General features: G+C 39.2%; 2 protein-coding genes across 7 annotated transcripts; one reads left to right on the plus strand and one right to left on the minus strand.

Annotated features, from left to right (window-relative positions):
* Positions 1 to 239: 239 nt before the first annotated feature.
* Positions 240 to 16,295, minus strand: LOC127801322 (E3 ubiquitin-protein ligase MBR2-like). Of its 2 annotated transcripts, XM_052336315.1 has the most exons (7): positions 16,001 to 16,295; positions 7,308 to 7,364; positions 4,851 to 6,666; positions 2,017 to 2,067; positions 953 to 1,048; positions 732 to 875; positions 240 to 643 (listed from the first exon to the last, which is right to left on the minus strand). In XM_052336315.1, exons 3-7 carry the CDS (start codon positions 6,576 to 6,578, stop codon positions 512 to 514), a joined length of 2,151 nt encoding a protein of 716 aa, XP_052192275.1. In that variant the 5' UTR covers positions 6,579 to 6,666; positions 7,308 to 7,364; positions 16,001 to 16,295; the 3' UTR covers positions 240 to 511. The 2 variants fall into 2 exon arrangements, with proteins under 2 accessions (XP_052192275.1, XP_052192276.1); XM_052336316.1 differs by lacking the exon at positions 2,017 to 2,067.
* A 2,082-nt stretch (positions 16,296 to 18,377) lies between these two features.
* Positions 18,378 to 21,924, plus strand: LOC127801324 (protein ALP1-like). Of its 5 annotated transcripts, none has more exons than XM_052336321.1 (4): positions 18,378 to 19,820; positions 19,910 to 19,979; positions 20,533 to 20,996; positions 21,254 to 21,924. In XM_052336321.1, exon 1 carries the CDS (start codon positions 18,451 to 18,453, stop codon positions 19,753 to 19,755), a length of 1,305 nt encoding a protein of 434 aa, XP_052192281.1. In that variant the 5' UTR covers positions 18,378 to 18,450; the 3' UTR covers positions 19,756 to 19,820; positions 19,910 to 19,979; positions 20,533 to 20,996; positions 21,254 to 21,924. The 5 variants fall into 5 exon arrangements, with proteins under 5 accessions (XP_052192281.1, XP_052192278.1, XP_052192279.1 ...); XM_052336318.1 differs by having other exon boundaries at positions 18,378 to 19,979; positions 21,254 to 21,546; positions 21,681 to 21,921; XM_052336319.1 differs by lacking the exon at positions 19,910 to 19,979 and having other exon boundaries at positions 18,378 to 19,850; positions 21,254 to 21,923.
* The last annotated feature ends 1,348 nt before the right edge of the window (positions 21,925 to 23,272 follow it).

Genomic DNA, 23,272 nt, shown 5'->3' on the forward strand with positions numbered 1-23,272 from the left:
TTTAATTCTCTCCTTTCAGTTTTACCCATCGGCAACCCCTCACTTAAATATCAAAGACTAGGCAACGGCCTCAAGATGTTTGGGGTTATGTTTTCAATCAAAGCCCAGACGAAGAAAGACTCGCCGAATGGCCTTAAAATGATGAATTTGGCAGGCCGAGTGAGAGACGATGAAGGTTCCAAAATTACTTACAAACACTGCACTTACAAGCACTGCTACCACAAGGCCATAGTGCCGTATATAGGGATCACTTCACCAGTCACTTTTATTGGAAAATTTAAATTATTCTTTTTTTTTTCTGATTTATACACAAATCTCTTGCCACTGTTGTGGATCTTCTTCTATTTTATAGCTTGCACAACCCTGTCCACTTCTATGAATCCATGCAATTCATGAACTCATAAAAATTGGTTTTATGCAGGATTCTATAGTTTCGACCGAAGCAATGGGTTTTGTTATACAAGGAAAATAAACTTCTCAGGGTCCAACATTTCAATGGCGTTTCCAAATCTCACGTACCCAAGGCAGTCATTTTGCAAATAGGGCACAGGTTCTTGTGTGTCAGCCATTGCTTGATGCAATTGACATGGAAGTCATGGCTACAGTCCAACGACCCGATATCGTCACCAGTAGCATATTCCTCCTGCAACATAAAGGAGGATTTAAGTTAGAGGGCTAAACTAGGTTTGGCAAATAAGCGAGATCAATAATAATGCCATTTCGCCTTTTACCTGACATATACAGCAAGGCTCCATGTTCGATGCAGATCCTTCCATGATAGACAGATATTTCCGCTGTGGCATAGACTTTAGGATGGTTTCTTCACTTAAACCAGTGCTCACATTACCTATGCTTTCTTCCAATGCCAATAGTTCCTGGTGTTCCAATAGAACAACCTTCTATCAAAATCTGATTATCAGGGTGAATATCAGGGGGATAAATTGCCTCTTACCTCATATGACATGTTATCGACATCAAGTCTCATGTCTCTGTGCCTGTCATGCACCTCAGCAACCCCATTTATGAACGGATCAAACATCATATAATCCTGGCACACAATTACATGTAGACCAAAATGTAAGAAATGGAGCAACTTGCAAGGCCCTTTTTTCATGATTGATGGATTATGTCAGAAGCTACACGTTGCTCCAGAAGATCTTCATGTGAACTTAAAATGTGAGTTTTTGATACCAAAATGTACTCTCTGTACTCTATAGAGAGAAGCATATATGGAATACATAAAAAGAAGAGAAACTACTGTTTGTAGTTTATTCTGTTAATCTAAGCAAATGAGGGGACTGAGATTGCAAGCAAGGACAGGAAGTATACCATCAGTTCCCATTACTACAGTCTACTTTATGGAATGAGGTTAGGTCAGTGTTAGAAACAAACAGCATCCTTGCGCATGAGCAGTGACTCACTCCACAAACAAGGAACACAACAGAGCATATATATATATATATATATTGTGTAATACACCACCTGTCGAGCAGTCCCGTCTGTAGAAGTGGCCTTCATGTGTCAAAGATATTTGAACTCCTTCAATTCCTTCAATTTAGACACTAGTTTCAAACATAAAACTAATTCTCAATTGTAAACTTCGATTTGACTCAGTCACCACTAAACCAGTGTCAGGTAATATCCACCCATTGTGTCCACTGTCAGGTAATATATGTGGTACGTCTGTGTTAGAAGGCAATGTTGTCTTCACATCTTCAGGAACATAATGTAATAATGGTGGAAGCTGCTTTAATTAAATAAGCAATCTGAGTAATAACATTAACAATCATTATTAGAAAATTCATAAGTACCATTGCTAAGTGTATCATCTTTTGTCATCAAAACAAGCTCTGGTCAAAAACATAATGAAGAGTGAAACATCTCTATATGCCAAGCAAGCCAGCCACACTACTGTGGTTGTAGCCAAGACAAAATGGATTCACATTTTAAGCTTAATAAGAAATATATAAATTATTGAATCAATCAATCAAGAGAAAAAAAAAAAAAAAAACGAACCTCAGCTCGTAAGTTCTCAAGCCTACGCATAGCATTCAAGACATGACGGATCTGTAAAAAAGACAAATATTACTTCTTTCATTGCAACTTCTCACCAATAACACCAGATTCTTTTTTTAGGGCTAATCGATACCAAATCATTTTTAAGGTAAACAGAATGGAATCTACAGTTAAAGTGTCACATCCAAAATTAACAAAAAGAATTATAAATAAGCTAACCATATATAAAAAGACACATGCAACTTTTATAAAAAGGTTTCATAATCCACAATTATCAACAATTCTAGATGAGGGTAACCATATATAAAACTTTCATAATCCAGAATTATCAAAAAGAAGATTGGTTACATTCATTCGCTGTCCCACTCCCAAAGAGTGGCCTACATAAAGATGGAAGGCTGTTGAAGCAATTTTCTGTAATAAATGACCAGATCAAAAGTTTCCCTTATTAAATGTAACTTATTAGAAACCAAACAAATGTCACAGCTCAAACCTTTTTTTTTTTTTTTTTATTGCCAAAACCCAATTTTATACAAATCTTGAGCTTGTTAAAATGAACACAAATATTAATGTCTTTATTTACTCTTTATAAATCATTCGAAATTTCCAAGTCATTCTGACTTTCCAAATTATGATAACCCAACTTAATGTTAGTATGAATCTTAACCTGGGGGTAAGTTACGCTGAATTGTTTTCTCCTTCCTTATCAAGGGTTAAATCACATTGTCATTTACATTAAAAGAAAAAAAACAAAAACAAAAAACACAATGTCATTGCTCCTTTTATTACCTCACCCCAACTTAATTTTGGCTTCCTTATCCCTTAGCATCATCCTCTATTTTATATTTATATATATATATATATATTTTTTCCTTTTATGGGCAAAATCCACTCAAACCCCATGTGGTTTGTACCATTTTGATGAAGACTCTTTGCGGTTTACTTTTAGCATTTAAGGTCCCCGTTGTTTACTTTTTTTTAAAAAAAAAGACTCTCCTCCATTAAGTCAATAAGTCTCCATTGGATTGCTTTGGTTTTACTTGTGGTATTTTGGGCCCATATGAGTTACTGTTTTCATAATTCAAATCCAATATCAAAGACAACCCATTTGAGCTATTGACTTAATTGAGGAATGAGGATGGAGGGGTGTCTTCGAGGAAAAAGACAATTTTGAGAGGATTTAGAAGGGTTGAGTAGAGAAGGTAACTGAAATGGACATGTGAGTAACTGAAATGGACACACATTTAAAGGAAGAATGGAAATTATAAAGGAATAAGAAAGAAGGCAAGCATGGAGGATTAGAAATTGAAAAGGAAAGATAGAAGGCAAAATGTAAATATCAGAAAAGCAACTTTGAAGTGCAATTCATGTTTTTTATGTGTGTGTGTGCTGTGCACAGTTGGAAAATGTGTGCGGGACCCTACAAAATCAATTATTTTCTTTCTTCACATAAAAGCATATAATTTTTTTCTTTCCATATATGATATTACATGATAAATTTTGACGTTTATTATAAAATTAAATGACAAATTTTAATTTTTATATCATAGTTTTAATATTATTATATATTTATTTATTTGGAAAATACATCCTAGCCCAACCATTGACCCTCTTCCTTTCTAGTTCAATACCTAGGACTGGGTTTCCTAACATTCATAAGAACATCATTAACAAAAAAATATATATAAACGACAACAACATCATAGGAAAGAAAGCAAACTAATTATAGATTAAATGATAAAATGACGTTAAAAAAAGTAAACTAACATTGAAGGATCAGACTGGATAAAAAATAAATAAATTATATATCCGATCCCAAAAGGGGGCCCACCTCAATATATCAGCAACATCTACCACTACATTCATGAGAAGCAAAGCATCATAAACAATTTCACCAACAATAATCAACTACTAAGACCCCATGATCTGAACCAAACATCAACTTCACATCTTGAGTGTCTCACTTCATTTTAGAAATTGGAACCAAGCTATTTCCCCACCGTCTGATACCCTTCCCAAGAAGCACAAGGATAAGGAATGACCACCACCTTATTCATTTTCCTTAACCCACGCCCAAACCCTATATATAGCCATCTACCTCGTGCTGTAAAATTTTTAAATTTGCTTGCAGAGAGAGCAGGCGAGCAATAGGAAGCAAAGGTTTAATCAGTTGGTAAGTTGAGAGATAAGTCTTTGTTTGAGCAATTTGAAATTGTGAATATTGGTATAGGTTCCCACCTTTGCTTTCTCCAACTTCTTAGTTGTGATTCTCTACTTGTTTTTGGGCAAAGAAAAAACCTTTGGTGGTACCAGCAGTACACCAGTATCACTGAAATAGACTGCAGTATAGGCTGGCATGTTAACTGGAACTAAACACCCAACATTAGGTATCAGATTATTTCCGATTCAAAACAGGATTTATGACTATGAACAGAACACTTAGCCCTGACAAAAACATCATGCATGGATTTAAAATTTCACGGTATTGCAATCTGCACATCACTGCAGAGAGAATGGAGAACATTGTAAAATTATGAACAGTGTGTTAATCACAGATTCACGGCAATTGCAAAGTGATGTTACAATTAAGCCTGAGATTTTTCAAATATTCCCCACATTAATTGCAACGCTATATCACATGCGAGCCGCATCAAAATGTCACAATTGAAATGGTGATTACTATTTTATTTGGAATATCGGGCCTTAAGCAGTACTACTGTTCAACAACTATGTACAAAGAGGAAACATGGAAGTAATATAGCTTAAAGATTTAAGTATAGAAGCAGTGAGCTATGTCAGGGAAAAATTAGAAATCAGATAATTTAGAAACAAACCTCTGATACCAGCCTCTGCCTCCCCTCAATACCAGCAGCTAAAGCTCGCCAACCATTGATATCATCACTAGGTACCTCCATCAACAAATCAAATCTTGGATGAGGTCGACGATGGATATGGCTACTGGCTCCAGAAGACATCACAGTTTCCTCCGAAGAAGAAGGGTCTGAATGCAATGGGGAAAAATAACCTCTCTGACCCCCAGACTCAGAGTCCACAGATGGAAACAGAGTCCAAGGAGTATATTCAGATGTTGTTTGCTGATTCTGTGTCAGGGAGTTGTGATGAGGTATCCAAGTAGAATTGTGGCCAATTCGAGAACTAGAAGCCATACTTACAGAAGTGCTAGTATTTCTGGTAGATAAATTCCAATTATTTGGATCTTGCACAATATTTCTCATCTCAGTTACAGGAATAAACATGGGATGCTCCGTGCTATTTCCTGAGGTGTTTCTCATATGTGCTTCCTCTCGCAATGATACACCTCTATCTCCTGAAACCAATGGAGAACTTGAAGAACCACTAGCTCTTGAATTAAGACTCCGATTCCAAGGAGAAGGAAGCACATTCCTTGAAAAATCAGAAATATTCATGGAATGAGACGGGTTTGGGGGATTGTTCAAACTGGTTGCTCCTGGAGTCATTCTAGAGTCCAAATCAGAAAGAGAGAGGGGTCTAGATGTCTGATGAGAAGAGAATACATTAGAATGCCTAATTGTATTCCCTGCTGAAGGTAAACTAAACCTAACAGATTCTGTATGCCCTGCATTCCCTCTAACACCAAAATTCCTTGAGGAGCTTTCTGCAATTCCTGTAACTTGTAAAGGAGAAAAGACACCAGAAGGTACTCCACGGGTACCAATGTCATTTCTTGCATTTAGATGTTCAGGAGGACTGATGCTAGGAGAAATTACTGGTGGTGATGAGATACTTAAGCTTCCAGAAGCGCTAAAAAATGAAAAAGCACCATGTTGTGGAAAGCTTTCAGCTGGTTGAATGCTGCTTGAACTCCCACCAGGATGACACTCTCCAGAAGTGCCTGCAAGAGCCTTCCTCTTGCTGGATGAACCCCAATTGCCTAATGAAGAACCTGATTCATTCTCATTCTCCAGAAAAAAACCAGAATTACCAGAAGAAGTCCCAACGCAATCAGAAGAAACATTAGGTTCAGCACTTGGTCCACTTAACCTGTGGAGATTATGGTAAGCACCCAATCGGATACCCTGTGCACCATCACCATCACTGCCTGTAAGTCCAGCATTTAAATTTAAATTTAGAGGAACATGATTAGAACTGGAACTCTGCATAACTGGTGGTCTGCCAGTAGCGTGGTTGCTGATGATACCACTGCTTACACTTTCACGAAGAACAGATGGTTCAAGTTGCCTTTCTTCTAGCCTTGCATCACAACCAGGGCAAGCAAGTGATGACCGACCATTTTCAATTTTCAGACCATCATCAATGCCCTGGCTTTGTACATTTGCAGTAGAGCTGGACTCACCTAAGCCCCACCTACTAAAACCCCGACCGCTATGACCAAAAGTATCATTGTATGTATAGTTCCCTTCAGCAGAAGGGAGCATCGTACTTGACAACCGGCTTTCTACTGGAGTTAGCAAGCTACTCCAAGCAGTTGCTGGATTCACATCAGTGCTATTGGTAGCAGAACCCTGGTTAAGATCCACACTTCCAGTAAAGAAATTGCCTGCACCGCGTTGACCTTGCATTGGGGCTAATATAATTCTTTACGAGTGTTGCAGTAGAATATTTAAACTTTGATCAAGAACACTGTTAAGCAGACCTGAATTAACAAATCTGTAAAAGGAAAAACATACTAGCTCAGACTGGTAGCTGAAGATGCAAAGACATTCAAAATATTCAAATAGACCACAGAGTTCAGTTATTTGCAAGGGAACCAGCCACCAGAAAAGAACTTCCAGTATGTACCAACTTGTGCTTGTTCAACACCATTAGCAGAAAGAATTCAAGTTTTGACAAGTAATTAAACAGTGGTTATTATCTTGGAAGCGTGAAGGCAGTCGAGGAAGGTGAAAACACATTCCTGCAACAGGTAAACCTAACAATATAGATGAACAAAATTCAACCATAATAATAGACAGGCTACACTTTTTCCAACCTCAGCAGTTCAAATAGATTTGAACAAGTAAATTGTAAGTTTTTAATCTACAACTTAAGGTAAATGGACATGATAAATCATAACATTATTTTAGACCAAGATGCGACTCAAGAATGGATAGAAATGAATGGAAATCTAGAGTTCATGCAGTCGACCCCACATAGTGGAATAAAGGCTTGATATATTGTTGTTATAAGACACAAAAATTGCAATTAGGACTGAAAGAAAAAGAATTATAAATAGAAAGACATTTAAGAGCTCCCATAATATCTTTTTTCATCTCCTTTTTTTTCTGTAAATGGTTTTTTCATCTCCTTACCTGAGTTTAACAGTGTGCTATTTTAATAAGGAATCCTCCATATATTAGCCAGCAATCCTGTTCAACACAACAACACATTCATCAATAAATTTAGCAGAGAGAAAGAATAGCATAACAGCTACATTTTCATGCTCCTAAAACTTCATCTTAAGAGAAAATACTGAGAAAGAATATGAATTGCTCATTCACTTTTTAAACTGTAACATGAGAGGCTTCTGAGGTTCAGAAACTATATTATAAAATCAAAATGCGAACAATAAACCACTAAATCAATGCACATGGCAAAGTGCCATTACCAAACATGACAAGCTTAGAGCACTCTTTATATTCTTAAGTTGTAGGATACAGCTTTGCATGGATAATGTAAGTGAAGGGGCCTGTTAACAGCAACACGATTTGGAAAATCCAATTTTTAACCAAGTTCCACTGTTGACTGATAATGCTTCTTTTATTGTTCTTCTCATTATACAAATTCCTCATCTGACTTTGCCAGGAGAACAGGTATGAATCCACTTATCTGTGCTGATCTTTTGTTATGGAAAAGCACAGTGCATTGACTGATAATCCACTTATCCATGCTCTGGGAAATGTCTATGAAACCAGCCATCTCACCTCATGGGGGCAAATTTCCTAAAAACCTGAGATCATGTCAGGAAATATTTTTGTTTTCACAAAACCATATGCTAATCCATTGTTATTCTGATAGAGCAATAGACAACCGAACCAGATTTTTCTCATCATTTTCATTTCCATAATAGTGTGAAATGATAGACAGGCTCCAAGCAATTCAAGAATAGAGGCATCCCTTTGCCTAAGTATTGTCAGTCCCACAGTTCTGAAAGGCAATAGGCGCATCGAGGCGCAAAGGGTCCTGGAACCTGAAGCGTGAGGTGCAAGGTGCGCCTTTTCGAAGCGAGGCACACCTTTTAGAAAAAAAACTCAAAATCTTGTAAAATCATAAACAACTATCAAATTATCAATAATAACACATGCATATCATTCATGATTCATCATATTCAAATTCTAAACTAACAACATCAAAGTTGATTCATTCATCATGCAAATTCTAAACTAGAAACATCATCAAAGTTCAAACTCAAAGTCTCAAACTCAAACAAGTATCAATCATCATGCAAAATGTCATGACCCAAGATTCCATAGAAGGACATTATAGTCATAAACTTAGCAAGGATGCTGTTATTTTTGTTAGATGAAGCCTATATAAAGGCCCCATTGTAAGAGGAGAAGAGAGGCTTGAATTGATAATTAAAAACTCTCATTCTCTCTCTAAGAATTCTCTCAAATCTCCCTCTCATTTCTCTCTTCTGCTCTCCCTCAATTCTCTCTAATTTCTCCTCGATTCTTCTTTAATTTTCCCTCTAATACATTTTGCTCTTGACCTTAATTCAATCGGATCTTTCCAATTGTCCATTTCAGCCCGTTATGAACCCTAGGTTCATGACACAAAATTCTAAACAAATACATAAACACTATAAGTCCACAATCAATAAACACTACAAGTCCACAATCAATAAAGAAGTTGTTGAAGTATGTCTTGATTTCCAGAATGAAACTCATTATTTGACCCGATCCAGATAATTTGGGACAAGACCCAAATGTCGATTTTTCATGAGAGTTGTGGTGGTAGCGGACGGCCCAAGCCCGAAGCCCACCATTGCTCTCGTGGGGCGGGGGTGCGAGGGGGCAAAGCCCCCCCGTGGTATGGAGCAACCCTAATCTCCAGATATATATATATTCTCATTAATGTGATTAAGGGGGTGAGGTGAAAAGGGATTAAAAGTGTAATCAGGGTTCTGATAGTACCTTTAAACAATTGATTGAATTTTTCTTCTAAAACAGTAAAAATTCCTCACTTTCAGTAGCCTCAGCAATAGATGTAAATGAATACAATGAAAGAAGACAAAAACAGGCTTATTCGAGAGGGACTCTCTCTCCCACGAATTCTCCAATAGATTTTTCAGATCCCTCTCTCTACTTCTCTCCTCCCTTTTATACCTTCTCCCCTGCTCGTTCCAGCCACATGCCCGATTATTCCTTTCTAACTAATTTGCGACTCTTCTACCCTTGAGTCATTTTACTTGGTTTCCCCTGTGGTCGCCACCACTTTTCCCTTCCTTCTTTCTTCTCTAATAAGTTTGTTTAATGGGGGTCCTAACAACACTCCCGCCCATAAGTCTCACCTTGTTCTCAAGGTGGAATTCTGGAAATTGAAGTAGAATATGATGGTAAGGCTCCCATGTTGCTTCCAATGGGGGTAGCCCCTTCCATTGAATAAGGACATCAAAGTTCCTTACATTTTCCCCTGTGTCTGGCCTTATTCCCAACAGAAATTCCAGTGACACCTTCATTTCCAGCTCAGCTGAAAGCTAATCAGGAATTTTGAGGATTTCCCTAATTGCTCCTTCAACCCTGCGCAGTTGCGACACATGGAACACATGGTGGATAGCACTAGAAGGTGGTAAGGTTAGCCTGTAGGCCACATTCCCGATCCTCCTCTCCACTAGAAACGGCCCATAGAATCTCGGTGATAACTTCTCATTCAGTCTCTTCGCCAACATCTTTTGTCAATAGGGCCGAATTTTTACATAAACCATATCACCCACATCAAATTGCACATCTCACCGCTTCTTATCTGTTATTTCCTTCATCCGAACTTAAGCCTTTAACAGTTGGGATTGAAATTTATCGAGAGTTGAGTCTCACTCCAATAGTTGTTGTTCGATTACAGAAATTGTTGTAGAACCCTTCTCAAATCTCAATAATGGGGGAGGTTCACGCCCATAGACAATCCGGAGTTAATTTTGAGGACGCATGAAAGGAAGTATTGTACCAATATTCGGCCCATGGCAACTAGATGCACCACGCCTTAGGTTTGGACGAACAAAAACAACGAAGATAGGTCTCCAAGGTGCGGTTTAAGACCTTCGTTTATCCATCGGATTGTGGGTGGTAGAGCTGCTCCTATTCAATTGGGTGCCCTGCAATCGGAATAGCTCCTCCCAAAAATAACTAACAAAAATTTTATCTCGATCGGAGAAGATAGAGTTTGGAACCCCGTGTAGCCTGACAACCTCCTTCACAAAGATCTTTGCTATGCTTTTTGCTGTGAACGGGTGCTTTACAACAATGAAATGTCTGTATTTGCTTAACCGATCAACCACCACCAATATTGTATCCCTCCCCCCTAATCTTGGCAGCCCTTCAATGAAATCCATGGACACGTACTCCCAAATTTGGTGCAGAACTAGACCAAGTGATAACACTTCATACTTATTCTATTGGCACACAGGGCAATTATGGACATATTGTTGAATGTCTCTCTTCATCCCCACCTAATACACGTTCGAGGAGATTCTTTTATAGGTCTTGAGAACCCCGGAATGGCCTCCAATCCGCCCATCATGCCCCTCCTTCAGCATTAAAGGAATCAACGTGAACCCCTTAGGTAGATATAGCTTCCCCTTGAATAATAATTGACCATCTACCAAGGTGAACCCAGGTTTTCTAGTGGGATTAGCCTTCACCTCCTTAACTATGAGTTGTAGTGCCGCATCCTCCTCCACCTCCTTCTTAAGTTGGTTAAGTTGCACCACCCGAGGAATGATGAGAGTCAATGATGAAACGGAATCCGCTGCCCAGTTCTCCAACCCAGGTCGATATTGAATCTCACAATCACATCCCATTAACTTCATGACCCATTTTTGACACTCCAGACTGAGCACCCTTTGTTCCATTAAAAACTTTAAGCTTCGTTGGTCTGTTCGAATAACAAATTTCCGCCCAATCAAATAGTGCCTCCACTTCCTCACCGCAAACACCATGGCCATCAGCTCTCTCTCATACATTGGCCTATGTCGGCCTCTAGGATTTAGGGAATGGCTGAAAAAAGCGATAGGTTGCTGCTCCTGCATCAAAACAGCTCCCAAACCGTGCTCGAATGCATCAGTCTCCACAACGAATTCCTTGAAAAAATCCGGTAAGGCCAACACCGGAAGTTCAGTCATCACTCTTTTAAAAGATTGGAAGGCTTGTTCTGCTAACTCATCCCAAAAAACATTCCCCTTCTGAAGGCGGTCTGTCAATGGCTAAGCTAGCTTCCCATAATTCTTCACAAACCTTCGATAGTACCCTGTTAGACTCAAAAATCCCCGAAGCTCCAATAAGGATTTGGGACTAAGCCATTCCATGACTGCCTTAATTTTGGAGTTATCCGCGGCCACCCCTGCGTGAGAAATGACGTGTCCCAAGTACTCAACCTCACGTTGCCCAAAATGACACTTTTTCGCATTGGCATACAGCTAATGCACTACTAGCAACCCCAAAACACACCTCAAATGCTCCTTATGCTCAGCCATATCCCTACTACCAGAATGTCATCAAAAAATACCAAAACGAATTGCCTCAACTGCTCCTTAAAAATCTCATTCATCAAGGATTGAAATGTAGCGGGAGCATTAGTTAACCCAAACAGCATAACCAAGAATTCATAATGTCTCTCATGTGTGCGAAAGGCAGCCTTAAGAACGTCCTTAGGATTGATTCGAATTTGATGATACCCCGATTTTAAGTCCAACTTGGAAAAGACAGCAGCCCCATTCAATTCATCCAATAATTCCTCAATAACTGGAATGGGAAATCTATCGGGAATGGTTACCTTGTTTAATGCTCTGTAGTCAACATAAAATCTCCAGCCTCCGTCCTTCTTCTTTACCAACAATACCGGATTGGAAAATGGACATACACTTGGTCTGATAAGCCTGGATGCCAACATCTCCCTAACCAGCCTTTCAATCTCATTTTTCTAAAAGTGGGGATACCGATAAGGCTGAACATTCACTGGTGGCACCCCTGGTTGCAGTGTAATCGCATGGTCCCGCTTCCGGTGCAGGGGAAGACCCCCCCGGCTCCTCAAACACCAGCTCCTCAAACACCTGTTCGAACTCTGCGAGCAGCTCCTGTAAATTGTCTAGAACAACCTATCCAACCTTGTTTTCCAAAGCAGTTAAACTCCCCAATTCAAGTAGCACCCCTTCCCCATTTTCTCTAAATGCCCTCATCATCGATTTCAAAGTCACCAAGGTTTTACTAAGGCTGGGATCTCCGTGTAGTGTCATGGTGGCACCCCTACCTTAAATCTCATCATCAACGAGCCCCAATCAACTTGGGTCTCTCCCAGGGAAGCCAACCACTTCATTCCAAGGATCACATCTGAACTCCCCAGCTCCAATGGCAGAAAATCCTCCACTATTTTCATATTTTGCAACGTTAACACACTCCCGCCCCCGGACAACCATCCCTGACCCCATGATCACCCTATATCCTCTTGTTTGTGTCCAGGTCAGCCCTAATTTCTGCACCAATTCAGCTGTTATAAAATTATGGGAAGCCCCGCTATCAATTAAGACCACCACCTCTTGTCCCCCCACTTCCCCTTTTACTTTCATGGTTCGTGGAGGAGTTAACCCCACTACCGAGTTGAGGGATAGCTCCACCACCTCCCTTAATTTGACCGGGTCTCCCCCTTCCCCTAATTCATCCCCTATTTCAGCCTCATGTACATCTTCTTCTTCCTCATCCCTTTCCTCCTCATAAATCACCATTACTTGCAGCTCCCTATTCTTGTATTTATGGCCCACCGAATACTTCTCGTCACAACGAAAACATAACCCCTTCGCCCGTTTGGCCTTCAACTCACTCTCACTCAACTTCTTGAAAGAGGGAGTGCTCTACTTACCTACAGCTGGTGGCCAATGTGAGGTGGCAGGGCTGGTTGTTGCCAACTTCAGCAATGCTGGCAGAGGGGGCCTCAGCCCCACCGGCTGAAGGTTTGTTGTTGGAGTGGAAGGGGCCGATACCCGAGTTAGGTTTGATCCTAAATAATCCCCATGGACCACCCGATTCATCTCCTCGATCCGTTGGGCCAGCTCCATCATCTGTTCCAGTCTGTTTGGCTGCAATACCCTCATCTCCGCCCAGATATCCGACCTCAGACCATTTATAAAATGACCCTCTAGGAACACGTCTGGCAGCTCTTCAAGGGACAAAGCCAAAGTTTCAAAGCAAAGGCGGTAGTCCTTGACAGACCCGGACTGCCTAAGCGCGAGGAACCTCTCCTCCGCAGTGCCTTCTTGAGTTGATCGGAATAGACTTACCAGCAACGCCTTGAGCTCCTCCCTACTCCTCACTCAACATCACCTTTGCTCCCATTGAAACCAAGCGAGAGCGACCGCTTCAAAACAAAGTGCCGCCGAGTCCAATTTCTCTGCGTCGACCAAACGGTTCATGGCGAAGTATCGCTCCGCCCTAAAGACCCACCCATTAGGGTCGTCTCCCTCAAAAAAGGGCATCTCCAAGCGTCGACCCTTCGTCTCTAGCCTTTTTAAGCCGTCGGTCACACCGCCTTTGTCCCTTACTCGTTCTCCCACCCCTGGCGTCTCGTCCACTGTAAAAGAAGAACCCATGGGTACATTGTCCTCACCTCGTTTCCCCTTCCTATCCTTCTCCTGCGACTCCCACTTCTCTATCAGTAAGTTGAATTGGTCCAACATCATCGTCATGTTCTTCTCTATGTTATGCACCTTTTGGAATTCATTCCTCATAGAATCCAACCCGACTTGCAATCCCTCCATTCGTCCTTCTATTTGTTGTTGATAAGTCTCCAGTCTTCCCTCCAGCTCTCCCACTCTCTCAGAAACGAATATCCCCATGGATCTAGGCTCTGATACCAAATGATAGTACCTTTAAACAATTGATTGAATTTTTCTTCTAAAACAATAAGAATTCCTCACTTTCAGTAGCTTCAGCAATGGATGTAAACGAATACAATGAAAGAAGACAAAAACATGCCTATTTGAGAGGGTCTCTCTCTCCCACAACTTCTCCAACAGATTTTTTAGATCCCTCTCTCTCCTTCTCTCCTCCCTTTTATACCTTCTCCCCTTCTCGTTCTAGCCACATGCCCAATTATTCCTTTCTAACTAACTTGTGACTCTTCTACCCTTGAGTCATTTTACTTGGTTGCCCCTATGGTCCCCACCACTTTTCTCTTCCTTCTTTCTTCTCTGATAAGTTTGTTTAATGGGGGTCCTAACAGGTTCCACCTCCTCTTCAATCTCTGGAGTTACTTGCCGCTTTGAAGTTGAAGCCGAAGTTGAACCCAATTGTGATCGAGTTTGTTTTAATTCTAATTCTAATCAAATAAAACAAGCAAAAAACTCACGATAGCAGGCTAGAATCAAGAATGGCAACTGGTTTCGATGGGCAGCGGGCCGCTTGACAGCTGGTTTCATGAGGCGCGCCTAGCCCTGGCGCCTCACCATGCAAGGCACGCACCTCCCAGAAAACGCCTCGCCTCAGCCTAGTCAAGGCGCTAAACTGGGCACCTAGGCATGCCTTTAACATCTATGGTCAGTCCTATTTTGTGCAGAAATCAGTGGTTCTGACTACATAACAGCTACTGATATTGAAGTTCTTAACTTTTCAATTTCCTTGCTGTTTTTATGTTTCACACTTTTAAGCAATCCATGTTGCCTTACTGTAGAATTAATTGAGAGAAGAGAATGATCCTCAGTTTCATTTGATAGTGCTCAATATATACATGATTAGGAGATAGAAGTCTTACCTAATGTACAAGTCTAATCTATAAGTACAAAATCTAATGTATTCAAATTTACAAATTATCTATCTACAAAACAGAAATAACCAGCTAACTAATAGGAGAGATATTTGGCCTTATCTCTAGCTTTGAATGCTCCAAATATTTAGGAGCATTATCTCAGATGTAACTTCCTAATAATGCCACTGATTTCAGTTTAATTCTCCACACTTACCAAAAAAAAATATCCTGCAAATTCCATGCAGGATATACAACATCCGTAGTGAGCTTATTCCCAGGAAGCTTGGATTACCTTACCCTTACTTTCAATTTACTAATCCAAATAGACAAGTTCTATTCTCCAAATAATTGACAGCAGAACGTGAATCTAAGAATTAAGCGCCTTGATGAAATGGTACAGGAAACCAAACAGCAGGACTCCAAAGAAACAAGTGAATACATACATATGTGTGTGTGTGTGTGTGTGTGTGTGTGTATAAGAAAACAAACTGGCATATTAAGTCAAGATAGCACATCCGTCATCAATAAGCGAAACAAAATGTACATACATATCCACCCAATTAAAAATTGAGGAAAAAACAAAGACCAGTAAACACAGCAATACAAATGGAGAGAGAGAAAGAGAAAAAGAAAAACATCAGCGCATTGCCCAGCAAACATCTGCAATTCTGCATTCTTTCTTCCTTATACAGGTCTACCGCACAAACACTTAAGAATTAAAAATAGAACATAAAACACAAACGCAAAGATTACAAGCCAACCTCAAAACCAAATCCACCAAACAATAACAAAATTACAAAGGGAAAAAAACAAAAACAAAAAAAAGAGCATCAACAAAACAAAATTTAATCGGAAGCTTGTAGAGCACAGATCCCCAATTTTACCCGCCTCATTCGCCGCAACGTCGTAAACTATTCTAAAACAGCTACGTAAAGACACACCCACATTAATTTTGAAAAATATTGCTACCGATCATTAAGACAGATACAACAAAAAATCGAATAACCGGTTCAAGAGAACGAAACAAACACAGAATCACGACGGATTGAAGAAGTACCTAACGGATGAGAAACAAGATACGAGGATCGATGAATCCCGAGCCCACCGACCGATCGAGGTCGAAAATTGAGCGAGCAGCAGGGCGGATGGGGATCAGGAGAGAGGTTTCTTCTGCGAATCCAAGCTCTATTTGTCTCTAAATCCACGCCTTCGTCATCGTATTTGATCCATTTCGCTCACCGGTTTGTCGTGTAGAGATAAACGAAATGGAGCCGTCGAAGAGAGAGAGAGAGAGAGTGGGGGGTCAGTATTAAGCGAAATTTAATTGGAAATGATTCGAATCTCTCTGTGACTCTCAGGACTTTTCCGGTTAGTACAATTTTTATCAGAATCCGATGCTGGGGATGGGAAGGGGAGTCGGTTAAACCATTCTGGGCCGTCCGATTATTTTGACAAATGGTTGAAGAAATCATTTCCATCGGACGCTCTAGGATTGCCCATCAGCCTCTGCTCCCTTGGATAAGATTGCAATGGCACAGCACGAGAGATGGGGATTTAAAGCGTATATATTTAGTTATAGTTAAAAGTTAATCAACACTAATTAAAAAATAACAATATTATTTAAAATTTGAAGTTAATTTAAATTATTTTTAAAAATAAATTATACCTAAATCCCTTCCCTAAATATTTTTATAGTTTAATTTTTCACTCAATCACTCCTTCCGTTAATAAAATAATAAGTTATATTAAATTTAAATTTAATCAAAAATTAATATATATATATATATCACCAACAAAATAAAAAAACGAAAAGATATGACTTATGATACCGGATTCAAGTAAAATGAGGATGTAAACTTCAAGATGTTTTTTTCTTTTACTAATATAAGCGAAATAATAGAAAATCAGCTAAACACACTCGCTATTTTTAGAGTTAATAAATTCAAATCATAGTTGCAAGGAAAATTTTGAGTATTAAAAAATATGTGACGATCTAATCACACTTGCTATCGATGGGATATTTGCTTTTGATATAATTCAAGAAATAGCCATCTCATTTTCTTACTTCTTCTTAATTCATTAACTTTAAAATTAGTTTTCGAGGTCATATAATATCATCTTCAATCAATTTCTATTATATCTAAAATTTTATTTATTTAAAAAAAAGAGTAAATTGTGAAACTAATTTAATTTTATTATGGACGAATGATGAGAATTGAACCCATAACCAAATGATAATGAGAACTCATTCGGACACGAATTCTCATAATTCAGTAGCAATGATTAATGTTCGATGAGTTCTAACGAAGCCAGATCTAAGCCATCATCCAAATTTAAGTTTCAATTATTTTATTATTATATAAATTAACTGAATATAAATTAATTTATATAATATACTTTGCATCAAACACATATATATATTAAAAAATAAAAAATGATGCCAATGGGTGACGAAAACAGTACACAATCCAGGATTAATGGGCCAAACTTGCTGCAATTTTGGGCTTCATTTCATGGCCCAATGACGAAGTTCCCCTTACAGGTACACGGCCTATGGTTTGTAGTTTTGTCTCGTGGTTTTATTCTTTATAAATTTAAATAAGATTTATCTATTTTAAATCAGAGATTCAATTTTATAATTATAAAAATATATTATAAAATTTTAGGCTATCGACCGTGTCTATGATGTATGAAAACTCCTTAAGAGTGTCGTTTCGACATTTCTTCTTTCGAAACTTCAAAAAATACTAAAAAATATATTTTTAAGTCTTTTTATAATTTTAATAATATTTTAAAATTATTTGATCAGGTTTGATTATTTTATTGTATATTTTTTTAATTTATTATTTATTTTTAATTAATAAGTTATGATTTATTGATGATAAAATTTATATTTATATTTGATTAAATATATTATGAAATTTATGTTTATTTATATATTAAATAATTATTTTTATATTAAAATTATATTTATAAAAAAAATTCTATATTTGTTTTATCTTAGCATTTACGTTTTTTGCTTCCATTTTCATTTCATATAAAAAAAATTCTATATTTGTTTGATAGCTTTAATTTTCATTTCAAATCAATCCCGTTTTAGATTTAAAATTATTAAAAATTTTGATCATGATTTAATCAATTGGATTTAAACTGAATGAAAAAAATAAAAAATAAAAATAATTGAATTATAATTTCTTAGTCAGCAAACAGATTTGTGAATTGTTAAGTGAGTTTTAATTTTATTATTATAAAAATACAAATAAAAAAAAGAAGAAGTAAAACAAAAATAATGACCATTTTTTGGCGTGTTGCCAGCGGGGCGGATGACGTCACTCCGACGCAGGCAGTCACGTGCAACCGAGGTAAACGACCACGCGCGCACGGTCGTATTTAAGCATCTCCTCCACTGAGATTCTTCCTTTCCCAGACAAAATCCTCTGATCTGATTTGGTCAGATCAGTTCCAAATCCCGATTCCCCAAGAAAAGAAAAGAAAATCGGCGAGAAAATGGATTCTCGAGCTTTGGCGGCTTTGCTTTCATCTCTCGTCTCCGAAATCCTCCTCCTACTGTTACTCTTCCCGTCAGCCAATCCCCTCGCCACATCCACCGATTCCACTTCCTGTTCGAATCTTCTTCCTCTCATCCACCACGTCCAGTCCTTTTCGGAAATCGCCGCCACCGTCGCGATACTGTCCAGTTCCAGAAAGCGAAAACGAGGCCATTGCACGGACCTAAATTCGACGGACGACGACGATGAGGAGGAGCCCGGTCCGGGGTTGAGTCGACTCGGCGGGGTCGACTCGGCGATCCCTCGGGACCCAGACTCGTTCCGGCTCTGCTTCAGGATGAGTCCCTCGACGTTCGAGTGGCTCGCCGGCCTCCTCGAGCCGCTGCTCGAGTGTCGCGACCCGGTCGGCTCGCCGCTCAATCTGTCACCCGAGACTCGGCTCGGAATCGGCCTCTTCCGGCTCTCGACCGGCGCGGATTACCCCGAGATCTCCCGCCGGTTCCGCGTGTCGCCGCCGGCCATCAAGTTCTGCGTCAAGCAATTCTGCCGGGTGCTATGCACCAATTTCCGGTTCTGGGTCGGGTATCCCAGCGCCAACGAACTCCAATCCGTCTCCGCCGCATTCGAAACCCTCACCGGAATGCCCAATTGCTGTGGAGTCATCGACTGTACCAGATTCAAAATTCTGACGAACAATTCCGAATCCTGTGTTGCGGCGCAGATAGTAGTGGATTCATCGTCTCGAATCCTGAGCATTGTTGCAGGTTTCCGGGGAGACAAAGCCGATTCAATAGTTCTTAAATCCTCAACTTTGTACAAAGACATTGAAGGCGGGAGTTTGTTGGACTCACCGCCGGTGTACATAAACGGCGTTGCTGTGCCTCAGTATCTGGTCGGCGATTCAGACTACCCCTTACTACCTTGGTTGCTGGTGCCATTTTCTGATCCGGTTCCCGGCTCTTTGGAAGAAAATTTCAACGAGGCTCATCGTTCGATGAGATTATCGGCGCTTAAGACTATATCCAACTTGAAGCACTGGGGGGTTTTGAACAAGCCAATTGAAGCAGAGTTCAAGATTGCAGTGGCTTATATCGGTGCTTGTTCAATCTTGCACAATGTTTTGCTTATGAGGGAGGATTATTCGGATTCCTCTGATGGATTGGTTGATTGCACATTAGATGACGAGAGCTCTCGGTTCCATGGGGATACTAGTATGGAGGAGAATTCAATTGAGGGGAAGGCTTCAGTTATAAGAAGTGCATTGGCTACAAGGGCCGCAGAGATCCATAAGTCGGACCGATGAATAGTTTATGGTAGTTCGAGGCAGTCACAAATTGATTAAGAAAATAAGGAATTTGTGAATTTGAGGTTAGGCTGTTGACAGCATTCTCTAGATAGGTAATTGAACATTACTCTGATAATGCCTCACTGAATTTAACCTTAATTGATTCTTGAAGGTTGTCTCTGCATTCTTTTGGCAATTGGCCTTGGAAGGTGGCCAATCTTTTGTTATTTCCCTAGTGGAAAGTAAGGCTTCTTTTCGTTGTCAGTCATGTAAATATATTTATCAGTTTTGTGAAAGTTTTTCCTTTTGATAATGGGAAAATCTTAACTTCACGCCACATTTGCTTTTGGAAGACAAAAGTGCAGTATAAAGCTGTTTATTATTTCATTCCTTTGGTGATTTAATTTGTCTATAAATGATCATCTTCCCAATGAAATCTGTTATTTGGCTCTGGAATTGATAGCCCTTATACCGACTTCTACTTCATAGCATCCTCGTTTTCTGTTTAAAGCTTAACCTGTTTCTCATTTAAAATTGTGATTAAATACTAAAGATGAGACTAGCACAGGTAATTAAAGCCTAACCAAAGTTTTAAAACTCAAAACTAATGACTTTGATTGAATTTTGAGTCAAAAGTCAACAAATATTGTGGGTACTCGCATCATTCTGAGGTGAGCAGCTCCATGAGCTCTCCTTCCAAGCATTGAGTGCATTTCCATGATTATCTTCAATTATGAGCTTGTCTTGAAAACTGGCTAAAGATAATAGTTTGTGTGCTTTATCAACTGGATAAAGTTTGGGCACTTGCAGCATCCCTTGGCCACTGGACTTTTGCGCCCCAGTTCTGCCACTCCCAGTAAAGACACTCACCATGCGGTGATACCCCTTGATTTGATTGTAGAAGCTCTCCGTGCCATGTTTGAATATGATCTCAAGTGCGGCTCCAAAAGGCCTGTTTACTGGGCTGCGCCATAAGCTACTCCACAAGGCTGCTTCAGAGGATTGTGGCACATGCCACTCCATAGGCTGTCATACAGGCCTATTTACAAGCCACGCTGTGTGCTCTGCTCCACTGGTTGCTCCTATTTGCTCCTCTGACATGCATGTCCAGAGCATCCTTATCGGTTCCTGTGTCTTTAGTGACTCCAATAGCTCCGACAACTACAACCTACTAATTCAGGTTAAGGAGGGCTCAGGATCTCTTCAAACCAAGGACTTCAGTGTTTTGTGGGATAGAAGCTGGACTTACGGACTTGCAGGTATGGATCCTCCACCCTGAAGTTCTTTACCTTGATTAGTTTGTAGAGAGAGAATTTGAAGATGAACAAGCACAGCTACATACCCCACATATCCTTGGATCATTGTTTCACTTTCTCCATCATCTGCACACACTACTGTATATCAATAATATATGTTCATTCCCACTGACAGAATGTCAGGCAACGACTGGTCGCCATATCTCTTGTTCAGTTGTGTTTTCACACTTTCAATCTGATTAACCCTGATCTTACTGCAGGAGGACTTTTCCATGGAAGGGTCAAAGATCTGAGTTGAGCTAAATACACTTCCTCTAAGTACCACACCTGCAAAGCAAAAAAGGAAGAGATATGCTCGACCAAACACCTTCCATTGCTCATGTCAATGACTGAAGAAAATTTTTCTTGTGAATGTTCACATACATTTCAATTGTGTTGGCCTGGCCATTTATTGACTTCAGCGATTGGGTCTCAATCAATTTGAGTTTTCCTACTGTTACACGTCTTGAGCTTAATGATATCCTGCTAAAACTCATAACTGAGTCATGTTTAGGTAAAAACTCTCATGAGGGTAAATTTTGAGATTTTACCTTTCTCCATCCTTAAGCTTAAACAGCTTTAAAAGAATAGAGATTTCTATGTCTTATTCATGCAATATCCTTGAATTTTCTTTTCTATTGAATGCAGGCTTCATTTCTTTTAGCTATCATTGAAACTTAGAAGATCCAAGTTATGGATTTGGATACAAGTATCAGACACATATGCCACATCCTTATTTTTCACAATTCTGAAGGACATAATTATGTGATGTCTGTAAATGAGTCCATGTTACATTGATTATTTGTCAACATATTCCATTTCATTTAGAAAGGTAATCAGACTTTGCTGGTACAAGATGAAAATTGTAATAATTTTCAGTAGCATAACTACTTGGTGATTATTCCGTTTCTTTTAGTAGCAGAAGCTCTGTTGGTTTTTATCAATTTATGCTCCCTTCCTGTAAGATAATTATGTAAGGTACGAATAAATGAAAAAATAGAAGAAATGATTTGTCTAAGAAGAAAAATGCCAAAGACATAGGTTGGTTCCAAATGATAGAATCATCAGGTGACCGTAGTGTAAATACTTTTGTAGGCAAAATACCCAGCAGGCAATGATTATGAATGCCTATAGTGTCCCTTGTGTACATTTTTGTGCAGCCTAAAGTGTACGTTTGCTTCATGCTTGTTTTTCTCTTTTGGAATAAATATGTGAAAGATATCAAAGATTTATTTACATCTCTTCCCAAGATTCTTTAGCAACTTAAAGTTGGCCATTGAAATTAAACTTCCTGTTAGCATCTGTGTTATATATCATTGATATTAAGAATAGGGAAGTCTCTGGTGATCTGAATCAGCAAAATGACCAGTGTTTTTATGTCTAAGAAATGATGATGGCACTAAAAAGTGTGAATACTTACTTCTCTCCAATGCTTTGGAATTCAGAAGAAAGGTTCATATGACAGGGTGTATCTCATCTCTTGTCATATGACATGTCAAACAACAGGGTTCTCTATAGCTATTTTCATTTGGAATCACGCTCGAAGAAGAAGGGGAACCAAGTTGGAGGGGATGGAGGCATGCCCTCCTTTAATCTAGTGATGAGGCCAACCTTTTGAGATCGAACAAGCAACCCTATTGAATTCTTGATACTAGTTGAATTTGTTGATAGAATCCATCCTTCAACTTATGCCTTATAGTCCTGCCCTTCAGACAGATTTCAGTTGAACTAGATAGGATGTTTACTTTTTTAACTCACAGTTTCTTAATTAGTTCTGCCTTTTGGACAATTTGTGTTGAATTTGTTGATAGAATCCTTCTACCTATGCCATCCTTTTTTGGGGGTTTTGTATATCCTTCTATATACGCAACTTCTAAGCTAACATTAGGTGCTAATAAAGCCGCTTGTTCTTCTAACTTGGTTGCTTCGTACTTCCTCCATCTCTATGCAGGTTTACCCCTCAAGCAAAGGGCAAATGTTCCTTGGACATTTGAAAATGTTGGTGCAAGATAGCTAATTTGGCTAACCCAATTTGATATATCTAGTGTTGATACCCCTTTCTTGAGACACGAGGTATCCCTTTCGACTCTAGTACTTTGCAATGGGATAATTTCCCATCAAATAATAGGCGAGTTTGTTTGCCTCCAGTTTTTCTTTTTTCGTTTTGAATATGCTCTGAGCATGGTTTGTCTTTGTTTTTTGTTTTAGTTTGTTTTGGTGTTTTTCATATATTGGTTTAA

The sequence above is a fragment of the Diospyros lotus genome, chromosome 5, assembly GCF_014633365.1.
Source record: "Diospyros lotus cultivar Yz01 chromosome 5, ASM1463336v1, whole genome shotgun sequence".
NCBI lineage: Eukaryota > Viridiplantae > Streptophyta > Magnoliopsida > Ericales > Ebenaceae > Diospyros > Diospyros lotus.

Bases quoted from the DNA above. Each gene is read 5' to 3' on its own strand.
- LOC127801322 (XM_052336315.1), bottom strand. From the start codon at position 6,578: ATGCAAGGTCAACGCGGTGCAGGCAATTTCTTTACTGGAAGTGTGGAT. The intron at 2,068-4,850 runs GTTTGTTTCTAA...TCTTTTTTACAG, and splicing joins GGCAGAGGCTGGTATCAGAG to ATCCGTCATGTCTTGAATGC. The intron at 644-731 runs GTAAAAGGCGAA...TTTATGTTGCAG, and splicing joins AGCCTTGCTGTATATGTCAG to GAGGAATATGCTACTGGTGA.
- LOC127801324 (XM_052336321.1), top strand. From the start codon at position 18,451: ATGGATTCTCGAGCTTTGGCGGCTTTGCTTTCATCTCTCGTCTCCGAA.